At 40.1% G+C, this 19,943-nt stretch overlaps 1 protein-coding gene across 1 annotated transcript in view; it reads right to left on the bottom strand.

Annotated features, from left to right (window-relative positions):
* Positions 1 to 19,943, bottom strand: part of ebf1a (EBF transcription factor 1a) — a 126,627-nt gene that overhangs the window by 103,630 nt on the left and 3,054 nt on the right. The window contains exons 4-6 of the mRNA XM_079893025.1: positions 19,606 to 19,661; positions 11,028 to 11,101; positions 7,279 to 7,347 (exon numbers count right to left, since the gene is read on the bottom strand). Of these exons, the coding sequence (XP_079749151.1) occupies positions 7,279 to 7,347; positions 11,028 to 11,101; positions 19,606 to 19,661 (199 nt within the window). The remainder of the gene's footprint in view (positions 1 to 7,278; positions 7,348 to 11,027; positions 11,102 to 19,605; positions 19,662 to 19,943) is intronic.

Here is a 19,943-nt window from a genome sequence, read left to right as displayed (position 1 = left end):
CACCCTATACATGCATGTAATGTTCAATCAACAACCAATGAATAAAAAAAAAAGTTCCCGTCCTACATTTTTCAGATGTTATTCAGATGTATGTCACAATACAGTACAAAAGATCTGTCGATATTTCCACTTAAACACGACTTTAAATAATGTGAGAGCCATAATTTATTTTTAGTAGCCAAATAGCTACTAAAGCATTATTACTATAACATTCATGTAATTCTGTAATTCTCATCCAATTAATTCCTGATATATAAAATCAAATCTCGTCCTATTAGCATCACTTTGTGGAAGTAAAATGCATTGTGAATGTCAATTCACGTTCAGTTAACAGAATAAATTCTGTTCTCTTTACCTGAATTGAATGAGAATGTATAGCAAAGCATTGACCTATGATGGCATGATTGTGGCGATAAAAATAGAACAAAGAGAGAAAGAGAGAGACAGATGGATGACAGGGAAAATGACAGTGTGTGTGTGTGTGTTTAAAAGAAAGGTGATCTTCATGCGGAGTGAGGGAATAGGGCGGGAGCTAAGAGAAGGGGTATAAAGAGGCACATCTGTGCTTAACTTGCTCCAGGGCAAGTCTGTTCCCTCTGACACCTTCTAAACACACACACACACACACGTTCACACTCTTCCAATGTTATAAGTTTCAGTAATTGGGCCACTTTCTTTTTTTTTTTCTTTTTTTTTACAATAAATTATTACTAGTAAACAATGAGTGCTTAACAGTTACAAAATCTCTTTCTTTCTGTCTTTCATGCTGACTTTTAAGACTGACAATGCACATACTCATAGTTCATGTAAAAATCGATGTATTGTGTTAAGTACAATATTTGTTTCTAAGAAAAAATAATGAAAATAGGGGAGAGCCCAGGCCTGCCGGTAAACTAAATTAGCATCTAATGCAAATGAGCGGGGTGCTTAATGGTGGAACAGGTGCAGGCAGGGCCCCTAAATGAGATAAATGAATAAAACATCCCTGGGCACGCCTGTGAAAGCTGACACAAAGTCAATGGCATGAATTATTCAGCAGCCAGCCGAGGCTGCGCGCTGCTGACCTCTCACCACAGGAAGTGCATCCCAAACACAACAAACCACAACAATGGACTTCAGACACGGGGGTTCCCTCTGTGCAGTACGCACGCAAATACACACACCCACTGAGCGGTACACAATGCTAAATATAGATCTATGAAATCTTGATTGGCCTGACCATATGGATGAGAGAAGCCAATATAAAATGTGTTCACTGCAAAAAAATCATATTCTTCATCTGACTTTTTTTTGTCTTTTTCTAGAAAAAGATACATTTTCTTGCGAACAAGAGTATACGTGATATATATGTGAGTATACAAGAGTATATATGTGAGTATACAGCTTTTTCTTGCTTAACGCAATACTTTTTTTGCCAATCATAAGATAAATAAAATAAAAAATAAAATCAATAAATATTCTAAAAACCAAATTATGCAAGTCTTGCTTCAAGTTTTTTTATTTTGTAATAATTTCTTAAAGGTATTTAGATATAGCTTAGATATATTTGATCACTTGTTCAAAATGTATGTGTCTGTGTGTGTGTGTGTGTGTGTGTGTGTGTGTGTGTGTGTGTGTGTGTGTGTGTGTGTGTGTGTGTGTGTGTGTGTGTGTGTGTGTGTGTGTGCGTGTTGACAGAAATAACAGGATTACCCTGATGTCCCTGCGTGAGAGCATCCAGTGGAGAGAGGCAGAGAGGGGATGTTTTCCCAGCATGCCCTTTAGAGGGGAATCTGAGGTTGCTTAGAGTAGACTGAGAAAAACATCAGGTTTAACGTTAATAAGTTGTATGTGTGGGCTTACGACAGAAAAAAGTTTGCAATTGGGAGAGTGCATCTGTTGCTGCAGAAGTAGACAGGAAGCCGCCCTGAAGCTGCGGTGACATCACCTTCCCCGGGAGGAGCACTTCCTGTCTGACATTCCTCAATCAACACACACACACTCGTGAGGAAATGGCATACATCAACAATACCCTCCATATGAACACACACAAACACACGGTCTCATCCGCACACATGCTTCTTAAAACAACACCAGTCTAATCTGTGTCACCACTAGTGCGTGAAAATGAGACGGTTTGGTTGTTTTTCTTGGAGTAAAATGAAGTTTTCCTCTCTGTCTTGCTCATAAACACTCTTTCTCATCAGCAAGTGTTGTCAGTAGCCTTGAGTGGGTCAGATCTGTGTCTAAAGCGTATGAAGTGGATCAGTGATCTGGCTGATCCGTGGCTCTTATCTGTGAGAGCAGAGGAGGAGACTCTGACTGCCAGGGTTTCTAGCACTAGCCTGAAGGGCCGATCAGTCTTCCCAGAGATCGCAACCTCATGCCCTGTTCGTGAACAACAGGCTGGACAAGCAGAGAGATAGAGCAAAGAGAACAGCTGTGTGTTTGTATGTATGTGTGTGTTTATGACTTATGTATTTGGGACAAAATTAACCAATGTATTAACCAATGTTGCCAATGTAATTTATGCAAAAATCCAGAAAATCACAAAAAAAGTTTGTGAATAAAGCAGTGTTCTTTTGAACTTTTTTATCCAAATAAATAAATAAATAAAAACATTTTAAAACATTCAAATAGAAAACAGGTATTTTAAAATGTGATCATATTTCACAATATGTCTGCTTTCACTGTGTTGATCAAATTAATGCAGCTTTGGTGGGCATAAGATACTTATTTAAAAAACATTAGAAAATCTTACCAACCTTTTTTATTAACATTTGGAAACTGGAAATTTGATTTGCACCTTTATGTTTCATCAAGCATTTTTTAATGCAATATTAAACAATTCGCTTAAAAGTTTGTTTATGGAGACCTGGGTATAGTTGAAAATGTACCTGTAGCTTAAATCTGGGAAAAAGCTTTGCCTTAGGCTTCTTTGTGTATGTAATCTATTTTAAACATGAAATATATTCATACAGCATAAGAAAATTTCAGAATGGTCTTTTTATTATTTTGATGATAGTGGTAGCTCTTACAATAGTAAATAGGCTGGAGTTATAATTAATTAGTTTAAATAATATATTATTAATCAGGTTAATTAATTAGCTTAATTAAAAAAAAAAGTCAATGTGACATTTATAATTGTGCGAGTGAGAAAGCAACAGAGAAGGAAAGTGAGCGCTCAGTATATAGAGAGAGTAAAGAAGACAGAATGGTAAAGTTGTCAGGGGAGAACAGCACACACAGGGCCACACACACAGGCACGGGCGAGTGGAGAGGAGTGCATGCTCTTCTTTGGGAACCATCCAGGCGGATGATGGGATTGTTGACAGTGAGTTGCATATCTTTAACCCTGTATTAACTCTGAACAGCAGAGCTTGGCCTTTTATTATTCCTGCACCGTTTGGACTTAAGTAGGCCACACATATACACCTATGCGCACAGACTCACAAATACAAGCAAGCGCGCACACACACACACACACACACGGGCTCTCTCTCTCTCTCTCTCTCTCTCTCTCTCTCTCTCTCTCTCTCTCTCTCTCTCTCTCTCTCTCTCTCTCTCTCTCTCTCTCTCTCTCTCTCTCTCCAGGAAGAGACATTGTCACTGCATAAGAGCACCTCACCTTTCAGCAGCTGTGACAGCCCAGCCTGGAGTCACGCACACTTTTTAAAGCCGATGCCCACATTTTCCTTCACTAGCACTTCTTATTCTCACTCTTTTAGAGGGAAAGACTGACCAGTTAATTTTTGTAGAGAAGACAGAAACATGTAAACTGCAAATACCATCCTTCACTGTATTACTGTCGTTTTCATGGCTCGCACACACAGACACTCACGCTGAGCTCTCCACAGTCTCTCAGTCTTAATTGCCACACAATAGGGCTACAGACCGGACAGGATTACGTTAACAATGGGAGCCCCAGCCTGTGAGGATCACTCTCTGGCCACCGATTCAGAGAACAGCTCTGTGAAATAGAGCCCGCTAATCCACTAATGCAAACATACTGCAGGAATATAGCGCTGCTCGCTGTCACTGTCTCTTTCCCAAACATCCAATATTGAGGTGCAATTTTACTGCTCAGATGTTGCTCCTTCATAGCTCAGCAGAAGATAGATAGATAGATAGATAGATAGATAGATAGATAGATAGATAGATAGATAGATAGATAGATAGATAGATAGATAGATAGATAGATAGATCATTTAAAAAAATTCAGCATCTAAGTTCATAAGCGTTCTCTTAATATTACGCTATATCACTTTAGAAGAACTCATGCGTTCTCATGCTGTTTTGAATAAAATAGCACATCCTGTGTGAGTGGCCCGTAGCAGAGCAGGAGCGAAAATGGTTCTGTGAAACATTACTTCCTGTTCTGCTTTAATGAGACCTGAAGGTCTTCTTCTAGAAGGTCAAATCTGGCCAGCAGTATAGTTGCGAGCCAAAGACCTCCATTAAACATTCAAAGAAAGGGCACATCAAGCCCGTTCCGTGGCGTTTTCCATCCTTCACTGTGTTATTTCTTCATGAAGTGGATATCCAGATGTTGAAGTTTACATCACAAATAAAGCCTTCCAGCGGGGTCAGGGCTCGCGACCGAGCGCAAAGCCACAGAACTCCCACGGTTCGCGCGGGAACTATGAACTTTCTGCACTCCGAAATCACTATCAGTGTTTAAGAGTATCCATGGTGATGAAGGCATCAACTGCAATGTTCCCAGGGAGATAGAACGACACCTTTCCCCATTACTGTACGGCTTATTGAGCTTCAATTACTCCTAACACACACAATGATAAGAGAGAAAGAAATCGAGAAAGAGAATAAGAGAGAGAGCTTCTGAGGGATGTGAAAGAGATGAAACAGGAGGCAGTGAAAAGGGCTGCTATTAGATGTCACTGGCCTTTTGTGTCCGTGTCAATGAGAGCAGATTAAAGTATTTGAAATAATCTTACTGGGGCATTAACAGAGCTCAGAAGGTAAAAGAAGAAGAAAAGGAGAAGACGAGGAGTCAATCAAGACACACATACATTTACACATGAAATGAGATTAGATACAGCCATCCAACGTAAACTAAACACACCCCTCTGAGAAGAAAGATAGCTAGCGAACCAGTTTTAATTTCACGTGAGTAATTCAATTTACCCCAATCACATTTTCAAAAGCTTCCCGATGAGCCTGGGAACTCGAACCGTGAGCCGAAGGTCCCGTGAGCGCAGATCTGCTGCGAGTAAGATTTGTTCTTTTAACAATCTAATAAGGCATTGTTAGTTGGCTTTATTTCTCTGACATTCCTCTGGTTTCGCTGAAATGGCCTGTTGTGCCGTCTTATGAGAGGAACCTAATTAGGAAATCACTTTCATTACTCTTCCAGAGGAATTAGCGCTAGCCTTGCTAATTACTGCTGTAAAACCTAATCAGCTCTTTGAAACAAGACCACACTAATGAGCTCTTATTTATTCAGTTAAATAACTTCAAGGGAAAGAAGAAGCTCAAAATCATATTTTTGATGAATTTGGGAGCGTGTGCGCGCTCGTCTACGCTTGCCGTAATTGATTCTGTTCTATCTTTCGCCTTGTTTGTTGGGAACCCCAGTATGTGAATGTGGCCAAGAAAATATTGAAAGTTCCAGTAAACTCTTCCATATTTCCCGGTCTCATTTCAAATGACCTATTTTCCCATCTTGGAGAGACACGTGACTAAAAATAAACTGTTACTAATTCCTTTTTTCACGGGCAACTAGCGATGCCCTCACACCTGAGCCTAAAGGGGTCTGTGGTGACCTCGAGCACAGCTGCCGACTTCAGCCAGACCCGAAACACAATCGTTCAGACCGCAAACAGCCACAGCGGAGCTGCAACAGGAGGATGTGAGGAAGCATTTCAGACCAACTTCATATAGAAAAACAATCAAGAAGAGTAAGTGATGGGCAGTGTGTTTGTGTGAGCATGTGTTGGGTGGAGGTGATGCCACGTGGCGTCGAGGGGCTGCAGCTGTCTTTGAGAGCCGTGAAGCGTTCTAGCCCAGTGGAGCAGAAATGGGCCAGCCTCACAGACACAGCAGCCAGGTAGAAGCCTCTCTTACTCTCTGACAAACACACACACACACACCCCAATGCTGGCAAAGTCGCGGTGATCCTACAGCTGTGTTCATCTGATAGCACAGGCCACTGACTTATTAACACACAGATCAGAACACACCTTTGACACTTAAACACACTTTAATCTGCAGAAATCCATGCTTAGTTTCATCGAACCACGGCACGATCGAGTCAGAAATGATATACTAACTCAATAATAACGTGACACGGTTGTATGATCTTTTTAAACAAAAAGGGTAGGAGACGTGCTTCGCTGCACATGCTGCTCTCTCCAGAAGTCTTGCACATCTTCACTGCTGATTATTCATACATGCACACTTCAGAGCACACTACATACTCAACAACCCCAACAGGGCCTCAAAACAGCCCAGCTCGATCACTTAACAATTACTCTTTTGCAAACAAATGGCTTCTGGTTCCAGGAAGGCTTTTTTATGCTTGTTGTCAGGTTGTTTTTCCCACTGATGGTGAATTCTTTGAACTGCAGCCTTTGATTTGCAATGTTTTATTCTGAGCAGTAGAGCGTATATAGTTATATAGAGCACCCACAGACATGTGTTCACAAAGCTGTTATAGAGCAACACTTGTAATTTTGACTTGTTTGAATGCGATTTGAATTCATTTACAGCATTATCTCTGCGATGATTCAGATACTAAATTAAAATTTAAAACAGGCTGTTATTTCCTTGTACACTATCAATCAAAATTTTGGGGTCAGTAACTGTTTTCGATTTTTAAATATATTTGAATTCAAATGAAATGTATTCCTATATTTGGTGAAACATTTCTTATTGAAAATAATAGCGCAGCTTAATATTTTTCTGGACATCGTGATTCATTTTTTTCAAGATATTTACTCTAACTTTTGATCAATTTAACACATCCTTGCTAAATTAAAGTATACTTTTTTAATGGAAAAAAATCGAACTGACCTCAAACTTTTGAATGTTTTTTTAAGGATGCGGAGTGTAGAAAAGAAACATAAATTGAAAAAAATATATATTACTGAGGCCAAGTTTCTTTACAGCCTCATTTTCTTACATGTCAAATTAAATATGGAATCTACCCTGACAAACTATCCTTTATAACTCCGTAAATTTCAATGAAGCCACTTGCAACACTTCCACTGGACATCCTGTCTAGTGTGATGATCAGATACATTGCAACACACATACAAACATCTAATACCCAGCTCTTACCTGTCGATGATGACTGGGTCAGAGGGTGTCTCGTTACGGTTGCCACAACTTTTTTTGTCACAGCAGCGGCTAATAGAGATGGAAGGGGAGAAAGAGAGGAAGAGAGCAGTTAATCTCGGTAATACTGCACATATGTAAGCACTGAACTCAAACACAGTGGAGAAGGAAGAGGTAGCAAATATAAAGAAGTCTTTCTTTCACTCCTTTAAGGCAGGCATTCACTACTGTACACACAGCACACAATATGCTGCTTCTAGGCCAGTGTATTAGTAATTACAGCTAACAGACTGCCCGACTCAGAGACGGTTACTGAAGGATAAGAAGTGTGGCTGATAACTGGGCAGTTAAAGAGTGATGGAGAGAGGAGACGAGGGCATGGGAAGGAGAGGAAAGGATACAGGAGGTAAAGAGGACACTTAAAGTGGGAGCATTTTAGCATACATCCTGGAAGGATTTCATAAAGACAGAAGAGGCAAGTGTTGCTAATGTGTTCCCAGAATAAATGTATATTTTTTATATTACATAGTATATTTTATTTTATATTTTACATAATTAGAAAAAAGTATAGAAATGTGTGTGTGTGTGTGTGTGTGTGTGTGTTAAATTGTATTCCAGCAGTGGAGAACAAGATGGATACTAGAGCATGAGCAAGTGAAAGAAGACAGGAGGGATGGAAAAGGGGTGTATACATGGTGTCTTCGGCGGATGGAGGCTGTGGCGGTAAACAGCAGGTGGGGCGGTGAGTTCAGGTTACCCTGCACAGATGGCAGAGGGGCTTGAATGAGAGAAGGTATAGGGCATGAGACATCATGTGATAGGAGCAGAACAGATCTGTGTGTGAGCTGGCTCTTTTAGACCTGATGAGCTTGATAAGATTGATTGAGCTTGACCCCTCATTCACGCACCCTGGCGGTCTAAGCGTTGTTGTTAGTTTGGACAGAGTGTGGTGCTTCCGTATCAGTTTACTCTTCCTTGCTGTTGTATTTTTACCTTCCTTCCTCTCTCTGCTCTCATTTTCTCTCACTCCTCTGAGAGCAGTCAAGTCTTTAGCAATGTTCTCTCAGAAGTGGGTCACACAGAAGCAAGGCTTTCTGGGATGTGAGGGGTGGGCACATATGGATGTGACTCTCCAATAACCCAATAGCCAGCCAGAACCCATGGGAAACCACAACAAGCCCCCCATCAACGATATGCTAATGACTCCACGCATGCTCTGGCTTCGTTCAGGGGGATTTTTCGCCCATTCCGGCTCATTTTGCTCCGTCCCAGCGGACCTGCAGGGGAACCATAATCTTTAATCTCAAGCGTTTCCTCCTGCTGCAGCATTTGAAGAAATTAAATCCAAATTGCTGCACGTAATTACCAGGATGTGGCCCTCGCTGATGCCATTAAAGCTGAACTGCTCGTAGTCCAGCTTCTTTACAGACAGCGAGTCTAAAATAGCCCCCAAAACCAAACAAAGCAGCATTTCTCCAACTGTGACCACCCAGCCTTTAATAATCTGGCCAAGTTTGTGATGTTTCATCTGCACCACACAAACCAAACAAAATCTCATCAATCCATGCGTATGAGGATGTGGAACTCCATCATAAAGAGCCCAGAGTTGCGTTTGAGCGATTGTCTCTAGTCTTGCCTGTGAGCGAGTTGTTTGGGAAAACACGTTTGTGTCTCATGCTTGCAGGCCCATGCGGCACCATATGGCTAATGGCAAGGCATACAGCAATTAACAGCCCTGATTAATGGAGAGCAGTCTAATTGCAGACTGGTAATTGTGCCTTTCTCTCAGCACAGGCTCTGTATCGAAACACCATATACAGATGAAGAAGGGAAAAAAGGAGGAAGATAGAGATGAGATTTAGTTGAAATAGACGCTTTTTCCTTTTCTGCTGCTTTTAGAAAGCTCTTTGGTGTGCAACCAAGTACAGACATTTGCATTGGCGGGACCTTATGGGTTCCAGTAGCGATATGTACTTCAGATGTGATCCGTGTAATCCTACAGTGGCAGATCAAAGCTGACATGGTGAGCCTTTGTAGGCACGTATGGTACTTAGTGTTTGTGTTAATACACATCTTTAAATCAGCAAGTATTTTGAAAGAGCAATAACAGAAGGCTGTGTGCGTGCGTGTGTGCGTGTGTGTGTGTGTGTGTGAGAGAGAGAGAGAGAGAGAGAGAAAGGTAGTGAGGGGGAGTGAAAGATTGAAAGAGAAAGAGGAGAGAGCCTTGGCTCGCCTGCACATATTTCATTGTCAAAACTCAAAGCAAGCTGCATTCATTAGCTGTGGAATAACAAGAGGATTCTTATTGAGTAATGAGTTTTTCCTTGTCCTAATTAAGCAAGCATGAGTGGTATATTTTTAGTAGAAAACTGTTCAAATGCTCTCCATTTCAACCAAAAATAGATGAGGACTCATCTCCACAACCCAGTTTTAAGTGCAAGGAATTTATCTTTTGATTTTAATTAAAGGTGCATGGCTTTCTCTCGCTCTCTCTCTTTTTTCTCCTTTCAGAGCAAGAAGTGGATGACCTGGATAGAGAATCAAGAAGGCAGAGAGACGAGGGCCGCTCTAAACTTAAGGTCTGTCTTCCTCCATTTCTCATGCCATGAAACTCCATTTTTTATACGGTCACAACAAACAGGGATGTGCAAAATTCAGAATTGAAAATCCGGGTCCCTTTAAATTCATGAATATACTGTATCTATGTATTAGTGCTGTCAAATTGATGAATTGCATCTAACATAAAAGTTTGTGTATATATGTGTGTGTGTGTGTGTGTGTGTGTGTTTGTGTGTATGTATGTATATATATGCACACACAACACACACACAAACACACATATATATGATGAGCTTACTCGCGATTAATCGATTTGACAGCACTACTATCAATCCATGTAAACCTTCAGACTTCAAGGCTTTTTACAAAACTTTCAAATCAAGTTCAAAATTTGTATTGACAAACTTTGCTTTTTAGTTAAAATGAGTTCCTAGTTATTTAAATAGGAATTCTGCATCCTGTTTGCTGATTCAATTCAAATTCAGGTATTTCAGTTCTGAATGGTGACAACTATATGACTATAAAATGTGCTGTCCAAAAGTGTATTACTCTACTTGGCTTTTGAGTGTTTATTTAAACAATCACTAAAATAAGAACCACCAACCACCGATAAATGAGCCTCCAAAAATAGAAATGTTAGCTGGCATCTATTTTGAACATACTCAAGCTTTGATTTTTAAGGCTGAGCCAGAGTCTGGGAAAAGAACAGTTCTAACTCTGATAGGAAACAGGCTGGCGTAACTTTATCAGGATCCCATTTGGGCTGGTGAAAAATGATCTGGGAGTGTCTTGTGTAATAGTGCATTGTAAGTCTAAACTTGAGCCTTGATATAAACGTACTGCATCCCTCTTAAATAGAAGTAAACTGTTTATTCTAGTTTTGACGGATGTTTTTGATAAAATAAAGAATCATGATCTGACCTTTCAGCAAATTTATAATAATGTTAATCTATCCTCCCTCTTACGTCTAATTTTACAACAAGGCTTACACACAGCTGTGTGTGTGTGTGAGCAGAAAGCTCAGCCCTGTCACACTAATGCTAGATCCAGAGGTCTGCAGCCTTGCCAAGACAAGAATGAAGCCAAAGTAAAGCTCTCACAGTCAGCGGGCAGAGATTGGTAGGGAAGATTCAAGAGCTTGATTGTGTAATAGTGAAGGAGGGAGTGTGGTGTATTGCATGTATGTTTCTCACCTGCACATGATCTCGTGCGTCAGCAGCACCCGGCACATCTCTGGGTTTTTGTCTTGCCCTTCATAGATAATTGCCTGATGGACAAGAGAAGGTGGAAAAAATGTGGTTAGAGAAAATTGACAAACAACATTTTCTCCTTGTGGTGTAAACGCTCGGAGCGTGCACGAATTTCCATGACTAACTCTCATGGTGTTTTAAATTCTACCATGAAAAGAATCGGATATCTGTTTGTATCGTTTCACTGAAACAAAAACATTATGACATCACATCATTTCTCCATACACGCACTGCAGCGCTTATATGCGGTGAATATGACCCTTCTTCCATCTGGCAGAGGCTGTCGTTGAAAGATCTCATGCAGCATGGGAATGATCAGTTCAGTTTTAGTATCTTTGTTTCCAAATGTTTTGTTCATTTGGTCCTGTGTTTCTCACTCTACACACTGGGTGCTGAATTTCATTCATGTCATTTTGTTTCAGCAAATCAATCAATAAAAATCGCCTAGTGCACCGTGGGACGGCTTGAACAGAGCCTTCGTGTACGGGGTGGTCTGTCTCTGGCTGAGCCAGGCTTAAAGTGGGCAATTTAATGCCCACTTACCTGCTGCAATGGAAAACAATCCTCAACCACCTCTCTAAGAGCTTACACGTTCGGTTGTGAGAATCAATGGTGTTTGGTGTCATTAACATCAAACATGGAGACATCCAAAGTTTGAATATGAAAATCTTCGAATCAATGAATAATAACGTAATTTTCTGTTAATAAAAAAAACTACTGCTTAAGTCAAATGGATTACTTCTATGGTACTTTTTGGAGCTTTATGGGAAAGAGCAGCATGATCACTCTGTCATCTCTATTTGTGTTCCACAGAAGAAAGTAAGTCACACAGGTTAGAAGCAGCATAATGGTGAGTGAATGATGCTTAAATGAGTTTATGTTTGGATGAACTTTTCCTTTAACATCAAATCTATAACATAACTGTCAGTGCAGTGGTAACTGCCAACTGATTTTATCTTCTTTTGTTTCAGATTTGACACCATTGAACAACACTATATGTTCATAGAAGAATGTCCTTTAAAATTAAAATCCTAAATCTGAATTAAATTTGAATTGAATCAGGAAAAAGGATGCAGAATTGCGAATTTGAACATTTGACACCATTGAACAACACTATATGTTCATGGAAGAATGTCCTTTAAAATTAAAATCCTAAATCTGAATGAAATTTGAATTGAATTAGGAAAAGGGATGCAGAATTGCGATTCAAATTTGAACATAAGAACATTCATTTAATTAAAAAAAGTTTTTGTCAACACAAACTCTGAACTTGTTTGAAATTTTTTGGGGAAAAAATTAAAAAGCCGATAGATGGACAGATAGACAGACTTTTGTGAAAGAACGCTTCATCTCCAGAATTTCAACTTCCTGTGGGGTGTGGCCAATTAAGTTCTGATTCACTCCCATGAATTGAAAGGAGGCCAATTCTTCAATTTTGAATTTTGCACAATCCTGCATTGTTTTCTCTTGGAAACATTCAGTTCCATCATTTGTTGCTCTTTGGTTTAATTAAAAGCAGATGTGGGGAATCAAAAGAACTATGCGTGTAGTGTTTGTTGGACTTTGCAGATTACTGTCCTCTTATGTCATTGAGGACCACCCTTGCCACAGTGCCCACCCTCCACACGCATCTGGGGCTCACAGATTGACAAACATTATTGTTCAGCAAAGCACTCTTATTATTACTACATGAGAAAAGACATTTGCGACGTGAAAAGAGATAAATGAGGCCGATCCGATAAACTGCATAATTACAGGTCCCTCTAAATAAGTGTCGTACTCCAGCTAGTGTGAAATAGCCCTCTCGAAAAGATGTGTGCGTGTGAGCTTCCATAAGCCTGCTTCTGTGAGACTCTGTGCATGTGTATGCATTCACGCATGTATTTGTGCATTAGCATGTGTGTGTTTATGTGTGCGGCAAGCAGTTGGGCTGCCAGACTGGAGCATAGCGAGCCATCTGGCCCAGCTAACACTTCATCCAAAAACCTCAGCTTTGTTTCCATCCTTCAATTCCACACAAGATGTCCCCCACAGCCGTGAATCAGTGACTCTACTCAAAACATACACACACTGCAGACTATTAACAGGCTGCTCTCTGTCTCACACACACACTTAAACCCGTTTGCCATGAATCACTCTCTCTTTCTCTCTGAACACACATATACATGCCACTTATGGCAACTGAAGACACAGAAAAACAGCTGATGGTTCTAATGAGGAACTGTTTCCCTCACAAGTGCACAATGCTTTTTCAATTACATGAAACACTTGTTTGAAAACAAGTTTTATAAGTAAAGCATCAGATCCAGAAAATAAAGTTCATTCATATTAGGGAACACATTGCTATTAAAGGTTCAAATTAACAACTGATTTAAATACAATTGCATTCAACAGTTTTTAAAATAATAACATAAGAATAACTTTTTAATAAGAGTAAAAATATGAATTCTAGCTGATTATCGAGTTTATTGTCTCTAGAGTTAATTTTTCTAGCTGATTATCGAGTTTATGGTCTCTCGAGTTCATTATTCTAGCTGATTATCGAATTTATGGTCATTGAATGGGGTAGCTAAATATAAAGTTAAGATATATTTGTTTACAAGGTGTTTTATTGAAGTCTTTCTGCAGTTGAAACATTGATTGTATCACTTGAGACATGATAGATTTCATTAAGTAATAGATTCTTCCTACATACCTTCTGATGTTCATTCGAGTTAATTTCGTGCTATAACTAGTAGTAAAGAGCAAGAGATGGTCGGTCCACGTGCTACTTGAACTGAAGTGCTACAGCAATCTCATGACACATTAAAAAGCGCCAAAACCACGTAGTAAAATTGACAGAGTTTAAACGCTGAGACTTTGTTTCATATCTAAAGTAACCTGTTCTGTCTTGTCTGTCGACGCGTTGTCAGTGTCCTCTTTGCTCTGCGATGTAACGTTACTTTCACTGCATGAGAAAATGAACGTGTGGCGTGAGAACAGTGTTGACGCGAGTCTCTGAATGTGTGAGAGTTGGCAGCCCTGCATATGACAGTTTTTTTTGTTTTACTTATTATAATTTTAGTTATGTTAAACTTTCCCAAACTCTACTGGTTCAGCTTTGTTTGCACTCCGAAATGCCGTGTTTTCTTCTGTCGGACAGTATTGGGCTACAGCTCCTCCCTGGTCAAACCGCGTTATCGCAGGCCCTTAAAATAGAGCAAAATAATATGAGATCAAAAGACTTTCCAACATCAAAAATATTTTTCGACAATTTTGACTAATCTTTTCAGCCATATTCATATATTTTTTATTATTATTTCCTGTCATTGCTTTGGTTAGAGGACATAGGTGATCCGGGGACATTTGTTTGTAAGGTTTCACATTGCGGAAATGAGGGTCAAGGTCCTCTAAAAGCGAGCAAGCATGCATCACTGTCTGAGCCTAGAGCCTCGACCCCGCAGGCTTTCTGAGAGAAAGAGGGAGGCAGAGAGAGCAGTTCAGGCCACACAAAGACGTCCTCTACACCTCCACACATTCATTTCATATATAAGACCGGCTATTTATCACACAAAGCCCCTGCAAACAGACTCAGAATAACTCCATGCAGAGAACAGTACATAAGTGCCTGGAAAAAGTCTGAAAACAGTTTGTCAATTTCTCCTCAGAGGCAAACACAACAATGGTAGTGCATACTCCTCTGGATTCAAGGTAGCCCCTGACGTCACACCTATCGTGCTTAAAAAACAGTTAAAAACAGATTTTGTCTATGTTGAGTTCAGACTGAAATTTCTTGCACTAGGGGTTTTGTATATATATACAAAATGTATTTTAGGACTGTTTTTTAATAAAATAAAAAAAAGTTACATCTAACACTACTCTATTGGTATGTAGAATATAAATCATTCACTATCAAATATAATTTACATATTTTAATAAAATGCTTAAAGTACAAATTTTGCAGATCATTCGGTACAGTAATAATAATAAAAAAAACTATTATTAATTAATTTTTACAAGCAATAATGTTGTCTTCATACCAGGTCCTTTATGCATATAAATATGTTTAGAAATTATATATTGAGGGTCCATGGGAACCAAAACTTGAAAACCTCTGTCTTAGACTATCATTTTTCGGTTGTATTTACTGTGTTTTGCCTTTGTGGGGCAGACTTCCTATTTTACCCAAATCCTCACTTTTCATCACCAAGTTGCAACAAAATAAGTCTTTACGGTCATGGTCTAGTAGCTTTGAATGCTACAAATTGCTACAAATTTCACACAAGCACACACACATTTTCAATGTAGATGAGCAGACTTAATCACTGGGATCTTTAGGCCCTCAAAACTCGCGTGTGTAAATATTTGCAAATGAGTAGCATTAAGCCTTTATGTGGCCTGGCACAGAGCGGCCATTCACATCTGACATCATCAGAATCTCCAAACAGCTACTGATTACAGGAAATATCTAATATAGGAGATTTGTGTCACTTTGTTGCATGTCGTATACTTTGGAAAAGTGTTTCTGGCATGTAAACACACCCTATTTCGCAATTAACAGGAAAAATACGCTCACAAACAGCACCAAAGCGAAAGAACGGCCGAGACCTTCCTCTCTCCCGTGCAAATTTATTTAGGAATCTGCCCGAAGCTTAGCTCTAAAAAACACACACACACACACACAGCAACAGGCTACAGCTCTGAGTTGCCCACCGGTTCCAGCCCAGCACTTTTCTGAACAAAGCTCTCCTTAAGGAGGGCCGTGAATCGCATGAAACATGCATGGCGCGGTGCGCCGAGGTGTGTGTGAAGCTTTCATTAGGCCCTGATGCTGCTTTTAATGCATATTTTATATTGCACAAACTGCTCCTCAAATCTCGTTTGAGAGCCGGCAGTGCAGCCTTGAACTGACAGCCGCATCTGAGGCATGTAAACAATTCACTGTAAATACATGAAAACACATTTCCCTCTTTGTTACCATCACGCTAGCGTGTCAGCGCAGTGTGTGTGCGCATTAAGCCCGCGTATGTGATTCGCTTTTGTTCTGTGCTTCAGCTGTTGAGGGAAACAGTTGGATGGAAGGATAAAGAGCGAGAGAGAGAGAGTCTTTTACTGCATTGTCTTCATCAGATCTGTCACGAGCTCATGCGTTGATCACAGATACGGCCTGTCAGCTTGACACCCGCTCCATCTCTCCTCGCCCGCTCCAACCGTTCCCACAGGCAAACCGAGAGAGCGAATGTGTGTTTATTGTGAGCGTGAGCATAAAAAGGGCACTGATTGTGTCTGTTTTCATGCTTAGCGTGTACCGTTTCTTTATTTTGAAGCAAACTTGATCCTTGCAGCTCTAGCCCGGATTGTTTGATTGTCTCTAATAGCTGTGTGTGTGTGTACAGAAGCTCTCACTAGCTAACTGTGTGGTCAGGCGACTGGACTTCACTGCCTTGCTAAGTGCTAAAGAGAAGTGTGTGTTGAACAGCTCTATAAACCTGCTCATCAGCCCTCCCGTCCGACACTGCCAAAGCCAGCACATGCTGAGTGGAGAGGCGCTCTGTATAGCCTCTCTGTACAGAGTTATGGGGCTTTAATGGGAAATCTTAAACACATTGCGAGCACTCCTCGGCATATGTAGGCTGACTGCTCACCGCAGAGTGGTTTTGGACCAGGTTTTTCAAAAGGCATTTAAATACCAGCTAACACTCCATCATAACTTAAGCCGCGTTTCAAGCTGACATGGATGAGAGAGAAAAAAAAAAAAATGCCACAGTCAAATGACAACAAGATCCGAAATCTGAAGAGGAGCCAGTCAAAAGGTCTTGCGCAAGTTTGTCTTTGACACGAATAAATATGTGGTTACACATTTTTTCAGGAAATTTTGTGTGCAACAAAAGGTCCATTTGTATTGTAAATAATGTAGCTGTGAAACACACATTCAAACCAAGCAGCTTTCTATTGGTCAACACAGCAAATCTGCGCGACCAACTCGAACCTGTTGCGAAATCTGAGTTAGTACATTTTTCGCCCCCACACAAAAATCCAGAACACATTGAATCCTATTGAAACGACTGGACGTCACTGTCACGATTATTCTTAGTTTCACCCACATGGACTTTTAGTTTGTATCCTTCAGTCTCCTTTGTTCTCAGTTTCCCGCCATTTGTTTGTATCCTAGAATACTCTTTGTGTTCTAGTTTGTTTCTATGGTTACTCATCAGTTCCCTCGTTTTTTTCACCTGTGTTAATCCAATCATCTTTCTTTACAATTAGTATGTGTTATAGTTTTCATTTGTAGGTTCTTGTTAATGCTTCAGTCCAGTTAGGTGTAGATATCGTTCTGTCAATAAACTTTTATCTTCGTCTTCGCGTCCTGCCTCACCACGCTCAGCCAAAGTGTGACAGTCACACACAAACATTTGCCAAACAACAGTAAACGTGACCATACTTTAAAAGAGGAATTGAATGTAAATATAGGAGCATTTGAGAAAAGGATTCTGGGAAATGTAGTGAAAGAGTCTTTTGTTGCTGAAAGACTTGAGCTGTACCCTAACAAATCGTATTTACCACATTTTTTGGACTTGATACCATGGTAATACTGTCATTAAATAAGTGCAAAAATTGCACCTTTCACCTTAAGGGGACAACATTTATAATACAAGTAATAATATGTAACCTTTTATGGTAAATAAAGGTACAAAGTTGTCCATGTACGTGTACTGCTGCAGAGACAAGCTAATGTAACCCTAAAGGTAAAACATTTTACACTTTTTTTTTTTTTAATGTAAATACCGTGGTACACCATCTGATAACTTTTTGTAAAGTAACAGTATATTCAGCTAGCATGTTGACTAGGCTGCCAAACTCTCTTTCACACACACTTTCTCTCTTTCTCGTTCACTCAGTGGCACCACATCATTAACAGGTATGGCAGGGCTGTTTGCCACAGAAATAGCCAATAAATCAGTCGGTAATATATGTGAGCGTGGGAGACAACCCTGGGGAGATAAACGGCTTTTTATTGAGACACTCAGTGAAAGGCTGAGCCGGGGCCAGTCCCATTGGCCACTGTATTTACCTCAGGGGTGTCAGAGAACAGTCTCTCTCCCTCAGCACAACGCTCCTGCCTTTCACCCACACACATAAATCTGTCCCGCTACACGCCGGCCAAACCGCTCAGCAGAGAGCGGGCAAGAACTAGCATCAGTAACAGCACCTAGCTTCCCGCACATAAACATTTATGCAAAAGGAAATTAAAAACCACAAACAAATCACACAATACAGAAATGGGAGCTGCAGAACTGTTAGCGCCAAATGTAACATCCAGGGATTTTGTAGTAGGAATTTCTGAATAGAAATTCATGCTTTTGGTCATGAAAAACATTACTATAAAAGAACACTTAAAGAGCACTAAATGTTTTATACCAAATTAAAATAATCGTCAGATAAAATGTTTTATTTTCTCTCTTTCTCCACTTCATTACAGCTTCTCAATAAGCATACATACAGCAACAGGGTGGAACAACAGGGTAATCGAGCTGGCATGTTTAAATCACATGATGTAGCCTACTAAGTGTTCGGAGCGTCTGTCACAGCGCCTGCTAATTACCTAGTATCTATACACACTTCACCCTGCCTGGGGTCACACACATAAGCGCATATTACTTGTCATACAAAACGACTACGGCAAAACAGCTTATGAGAAATACAATTATTTGAGTTATTAGTCAAATTTGCTTATAAGCTTTGCATATTCATTTGATTACAAATGCATTCAATATTTTTTTCTCTCTTGTTTGAAATGATGAAACTTTGAACTAAAATTTACTGTCACACTTCTTGACTTGCAGCTGTTAGCGTTGTTGGATACACTTTCCCTAAAGTGTCTTTAACACAACATTTATAGACAGAGATCATGAGAGAGGAAGTGAGGGGACGAGCGAGAGAGAGGGGGAGAGGGTGTTTCTGTTTTAGGGTGAAAAAGAAGAGCGCCACAAATGAGAATGTGAGGTCACTCTCGCTGCCCTGTGTGTTTTTCTCCAAGATTAAAGCTCACAACCTGCACAGTTAATACGACAAGCTAACAATCTTCATGCATGCCTGTTCATAATAAACATCTGTTCCCACAACACATTTAAATACACACAGATAAGTCTATAGGCGTTGCAAAAGAGTCACACACACACTCAAAAACTGGAAGTATGCTGTTTAAACATTGAAATGCTCCACTGGATAATCCCCTGTGACAGACAATGAATACAACTGAAAGTCTCTTTCTTTCTTTCTCTCTCTAGCTATCAATCTCGCTGTCACACGTATGCACATAAATACATGCATACGCTCAGTCATCTTAAATGATGTCCCAGAGAGAGTATGTCATATTTAGACACTAACCGATCCTCGTGCCCCTGAGGCATGCTAGAGTGTAACCCCAAACTCACCAGGGTGCACGGCACACGCACACACACACACACACACACGTTCACCCTCACTGCAAATCTGACAATATTCACCAGCAGACCGTAGGGATTTTGAAATAATGTCTTACCTGTTTGGTCATGGAGTCAATCAGGCGTACGTAAAAGTCCTGTTCTGTTCTGATGCCTGTAGAGGAGAGAAAATAACTCTTTAACTCACAGTACAATGCAGGTCACACGCACACATGGATTAGAAATGAATCTGGCAGGTATATATTTGCCATTCACAATAACATGGCTTTAATACAACATAGATGTTTCAAATGTCTAGACAACCCAACCCAACATAGTCTGCAGACAGTGTTAAAAGATTATGAAATTGGTTTTGGATCAAACAAACTGACATAGACCCACATACACAAACTAAAATAAAAATAGATTTTACAGAGAAAACATAAACAAGAAAACT

The sequence above is a fragment of the Squalius cephalus genome, assembly GCF_949319135.1.
Source record: "Squalius cephalus genome assembly, chromosome: 14".
Lineage (NCBI taxonomy): Eukaryota > Metazoa > Chordata > Actinopteri > Cypriniformes > Leuciscidae > Squalius > Squalius cephalus.
This window is presented reverse-complemented; position numbering and strand designations above follow the sequence as displayed.